This window comes from Pinus tabuliformis, chromosome 3_1, assembly GCF_031772625.1.
Source record: "Pinus tabuliformis cultivar Carrire ecotype Pingquan chromosome 3_1, CPIR1, whole genome shotgun sequence".
Lineage (NCBI taxonomy): Eukaryota > Viridiplantae > Streptophyta > Pinopsida > Pinales > Pinaceae > Pinus > Pinus tabuliformis.
In genome coordinates this window covers 728,115,986-728,121,613 of record NC_142301.1, presented here as the reverse complement: position 1 = coordinate 728,121,613, position 5,628 = coordinate 728,115,986, and the positions used below count along the sequence as shown (strand labels likewise).

Sequence of the window (5,628 nt, the reverse complement as noted above, 5' to 3'; positions counted from 1 at the left end):
GTGACACCGGTGGCTATGTGGTTGGGTCGTTAAGGTTTTTGGGCTCGTAATGGCTACATGCAGTGGGTGCCTCTCGTTCGATCGTTGGTGGCATTGCGACATCGGGCGAAGAACAATATGGTGGTATTCAATTGCTGCCAATGATGGTGATTGACAGTCGATCAATTTCAATGTGGCTTGCTGGCCTGCGAGAAGTGGTGGTTGTGTGCAGGGCAGCCGGATACATTGGGATTTTTTGTTTTTTGTTTTTTTTTTTAACTTTTAATTTTGTTTCGGATTTTTTTTTTATGTATATGTTTTTATTTTCGATTTTTTTTGTTAATGTAATTAATTATTATTTTTTTTAATTTAATGAATTTTTTTTTTTAATATTTTTTTCTTCATATATAATTTTTTTTCAATATATTTATTTTCAATTATTTTAACTTCTTTTTTTCTTTTATTTTCTTTTTCTCTTTTTCTTTTTATTAAATGGACAAGGGTTTATGACGAATCAACAACGGAGAAACTCGAAGCTTGTGTATTAAAATACTTCAATTGTGATGACAACAACGTTGACGCAAAGTTGATGGCCAAAGACCTGGATCAAAGAGCATGGCTTTGTGTAATGGTGGAGCGGCCAAAGGATTGAATTGCTTTGATACCAAATGGAATGAACAAAGTTTGTTCTTCAAGTTAAATACTCCAAAGGACTTAAAATATGTAGATCTCCATTGATGATACAAGAAATATATATAAAATGTATGAATAAAAATGATGTTACAAATGAGAGTGAAAAACCTGTTTATATATTAGGCAGGTGCTTCTTCATAAAAATTCAATCTAAACATGCATTTTCAACACTAATTACTAATTAACTATCATTAATACAATTATCATCATTATTTATATTTAATATATTTTATTCATAAGAAAAACCAAAATAAGAAACAAGTAATTGATGCCTGAAAACAAATAAATACCTAGCTTGCCCAATGAAGTCCAACGCCGCTATAATATCCAAGGCCCATCGGCTCGCAAACCACCTAGGATCAATGTAATTCATGTGTTTAAAGTTGGCTTTGTTCATTGCTAATATGCATCATAAGATTCACGTCACATGTGACACGCAATCGATGATGATGAGAGAAGTTATACTGGCTGGTCCTTAAGTGCATTGAGAGAGTTTAAGCATTAAATGGTTTCTCGTGTGTATGACAAAATCAATGTGAAGTAAAGGAGCAGCTTCTTGAAAGGTAACTTGATGGGCTTAAAAATGATCGAGCAGGGAGGTGTTGCTACTTCCACCAATATACTTGTTAATTCATAAGGTTTGTTAATTCACACCTTCATAATTTTAAACCACCAAAAAGTTGGTGTGAAATAAATTAAGTAAGAATGTGTGTTTAACAATAAAATTAACAATTTATGAAGCTAAATTTTTATTATAATTAACAATAATTTTTAAGTGGAATTAAGTGTTCTTCGGTCCATAAGAAACATTTTTATGGAGTGGTGGTTTTTTCTTAATAATTTTTTTTGGGTGAAATGGTGTTTTTTATTATTATTTAAAATATGATTTTGAATGTAAAATAAATTTAATGCCGACAAAAAACTGCTACGACACTATTCAGATTTTACATTTTTAAACTAATTATTCCAAGATTTGTGCGTTGGAATAATTAGTTTAAAAATGTAAAATATGAATAGTGTTGTAATGGTTCAAGGCAGGTGAGTGCATAATGTAATGGTCGGGCGGTCCGTTTCCACGTCCCCAGGCCAGTATCGAGTCCTGCGAAGCTGCGATGCAGTGTATTTAGGCCATGGCCAGTGATGTATGTACTATGTACATAATGTATTTAACAATATATAGCTTCTTCAGCCGGGCCGGCCCCCTGAAAAAAAACTAATTATTCCAAAAATCTCTGTAATTTTTAACAAAATTGACCAAAAAAAACCTACATAGAGTACAACATTTTGAATTAATCAATTTGGGAAATAAATTTTGGTTTTTGACGCAATTAATCATAAATATTATTTATTATTGATTATGATATATTTTTAATTTTTTTTAAAACAAATTATATAACATATATGGGATAGCAAATGATGCTACAAAAAGATACAAAACCTTCAGTTCACAGGCACAGAGATACCTGGTTTAGTTACAAGTTGAAAGATACAAAACCTTCAGTTCACAGGCACAAAGATACCTGGCTTAGTTACAAGCTGAAAGATACAGAACCTTCGTACCTGGTTTAGTTACAAGCTGAAAGGCACAAAACCTTCGGTTCACAGGCACAGAGATAACTGGTTTAGTTACAATCTGAAACAGAAAACTGTAGATCATGGAGATAGTCTATATTATGAATCTCCTTTCAAGAAGAGGTATCTGGGCCCTGCAGGTTTCCAACTTTATTGATTCATGTAGTCAGTCTTTTAAAAATTGTATGCCACAATGGACCAATCCTGGATCCTCCTGATCCAATGACAAAATCTCCTTTCAAGAAGAGGTATCTGGGCTTTGCAGGTTTCCAACTTTAGTGATTCATGTAGTCAGTCTTTTAAAAATTGTATGCCACAATGGACCAATCCTGGATCCTCCTGATCCAATGACCATGTATTTCTTTTACATCTAGTAATAGAAAAAAAAAAAAAAAAAAATATATATATATATATATATAAGTAAAATATGTGGAGCCATTCTATGTTAAATGAAGCACAACATGAATTCCGTTAGCCCCTAGCAATCGTATTCCCATCTGCACTCACAAACTACGACCTCTGTCGCTGTAATATTAGGCCTTCAAGCATTGAGGTTTCAATTTAGTCTAAAATTTCCAATCAAAACAGAGAGTGCAGGTGTGGAAACAGAGAAACAAAAGTAATTCAAGAAAAGGCATGCAGGAAACAAAGAAACAAAAATAATTCAAAGAAGAGGCATGCAAAATAACTCTGCACTGAGTTTGCTAGGAGATATTGTGCACTGAACATTTACATTAGGAACATATCTTGAGTATACAGTTTACATAGAATCAACACTCTTTCACATAAATGAAAAGAATGTTAAGGTTATATATGCAGGTATCAGCGGTCCAAGGGTTTTAATCCAGAGTACCAAGTTTTTCCTGGTCTAAAGGTCTATAAGGTCTTATTGTGATGTCTTCAATTGCAAGCTATCTTACTGTGATGAAATAATCAAATAATTTTAATACAATGACATATCCCTACCAATAGATTTTGTTCACATCAATACTCTCATCTCCCTCCTTTTTCCTTTAAGGATCTCCCTGATGATGAACTCAGGGATGATGAATTTCCGTGAAACAGATCTAGGAGATGAGCTTCCAGGTCTTCAGGCGTGTACTTAATATAGCTCCCACTTCCCAAAGACTTTCTGAATCTTCCCAGGAAGTACCGATAGGCTGGTATTATCTTCTCTGCGACTAAAATTCTAAGCTCCTCCCGGAGCTGCAAATCCGGCACAATCCAAGCTGAATGTTTCTTGAGCGCCTCTTCAATTGCACAATCGAAACCCTTTAATTGATCCTTCAGGGCCCGCTGTGACAACCCACTGGAAGTGCCCCCACTCACATGAATTCCCTCGTCCCTCAAATAATTGAGTGTCTTCATCCAAGCCGCGCGCTCGTAATTTTCCGTGTATTGCCTCACTTCGCTCTGATTCTTCCTCAACCAGCCATACCCTAACAGTCCCAAAAGCTTTGAACCCTTGACCTTACTGACAATATAATTAAGATTGTTCATGAGAAACAGGTTTGACATGGCAACATCCTTGTAGAGCTTAGATTTCAGAACTAAATTACACTGCAGATTTATGATAATACATCCCAGTCTCGCAGACAGAGCAGAGACTCGGCTGCCCAATTCATCATCTTGTCCATGGCCGGGTGCATTTGCTGTGATGTTCATGAGGGTCTCCTTGTAATCAGACAAAAAAATCAGATAATTCATAACATACCCGGTAAGTGGATGAATCGTGGCTCCGGGGACTGGGGTTTTTGAATTCTCTGCCTCGATTGCATTCTCGAATACCGTTATGATCTCCACTGCTGACTCCACGAATCGAACTAAGATCGTAGATGCCTGTGTTCTCACGCTCGCACACGATTCCTGGCAATAAACGGTTTCGATGTCGGGCATTAGGTCCCACAAGGTCTCGTACATGTCGAGCACTCTGAAGAGCCTTTCGCTTGACTTTTTGCTCATGGCCACGGATTCCCCAATGGCCAGAAGCTTCATCGTAGGCCCCTTGACGACCTCGGCGAAACAAGAATCTCGAACGTTATTAAGCCCCGAAAAAATCTCGTCACAGAGCCGTTTCTCGCTAGCGAATAAAATCCTCACCGCAATTCTCACGGAGTGTATCCAGTTCTTGATCTTGAAGTCCAGAATTTCCCACTCCATCTTCTGCACCTCGCTCACACTAAGCCGTTCGACGCCGATTCTGCTGAGACAGTCTTCAATTACGGACATTCTCGTCTGCCGGTAGATTCGAACGCACTCACTCCCGTACCCGTTGGCAACCATGCGCTTCGCTATGCTGCGAAGGTCCAGCACGGCGTCCAGCGGCATCATGTCGATTTCACAAATCTCGTCGGCGTTCGAACTCCGACCCCGACGGTGCCCGCTGCTGCTCTCCCTGTCTTCATCTGTCGACAGCTCGTCCCACGAACCGTGGTTAGAGTTGCCGTCGTCCGGCGCCATGGTTGGCTTGACATTCGCTGACAGAATCCGGTCAAACTCCTTCTCCAGACGAGCCATCGACGTCTCCAGGAGGCGCTGCGCTCGCACCAGTTTGTCGGATCTGTTGTGCGCGGCCACCAGATTTTCCATGAGTTGACGGAGACCGTCCACGACGGCGAGATACTCGTTGGCCTCTTTTCGGCTACTCTGGAAAAGCATGGCCTTGGACGAGTTGGACTCCCAGAATGAGATTATCCGGTCGGCGGAGGCCAAATTGGTCTCCACAGAAACTGATTTCGCAGGTGGGTTAGCGGGACTTTGACGACCCATGGCCGAAGGTCGGTTGTCGAGGGTGGAAATCGTTGTCAGCATGTCTCTCGTCATGCTTTCGGAGCCGCTCAGAGATCTCACGATATGATGTACCATGGCCACTACTCTATCGTCCGCTCCTTGATCTCCTGTTATCTCCTCTATTTCCATTGACCTATATAAAAATATCTAGTATCCACAGATTGCCCGTGATATTCTGGAATTTCAACAGAATTATGAGTACGGAGAACTCGGATATACTCCTGAATTTCAATAGAATGATGAGCAGGGAGAACTAGAGCGTAGAATTTTTGGAAACCCAGAAATTGTGAAGATTGTCACTGCTTTCAACACACGAATCCTGCGTCGGAAGCCTCGAGAAACACGAGAATAGGACGCGTAAGAGTGAGCGTGGTGATTCTCCTATTTAACGGTCTTAAAATGTGACCATCCCAAATGCAAGGATGCGTGCACGTGGTATAACAACGCCGGCATTTGGTTTTATGGGCTCCACGATGAAGGTATGGGCCCACATCCGTTCTATTTAGAGTGCACTAGTGAGGGTCGTAGGTCTAGGAAGGAGTTGGAATTTGGGAATTTGGGTTAAAAGTTTCAAAAAATATTGTAGTGTTTTTG

General features: G+C 39.6%; 1 protein-coding gene across 1 annotated transcript; it reads right to left on the bottom strand.

The window, feature by feature from the left end:
- Positions 1 to 2,767: 2,767 nt before the first annotated feature.
- On the bottom strand, positions 2,768 to 5,379 carry LOC149189351 (exocyst complex component EXO70A1-like). The gene has a single exon (XM_089413195.1). It carries the CDS (start codon positions 5,161 to 5,163, stop codon positions 3,238 to 3,240), a length of 1,926 nt encoding a protein of 641 aa, XP_089269321.1. The 5' UTR covers positions 5,164 to 5,379; the 3' UTR covers positions 2,768 to 3,237.
- Between the last annotated feature and the right edge of the window lie 249 nt (positions 5,380 to 5,628).

Excerpts from the sequence above, each read along its gene's own strand:
- LOC149189351 (XM_089413195.1), bottom strand. The coding sequence starts at position 5,163 with ATGGAAATAGAGGAGATAACAGGAGATCAAGGAGCGGACGATAGAGTA.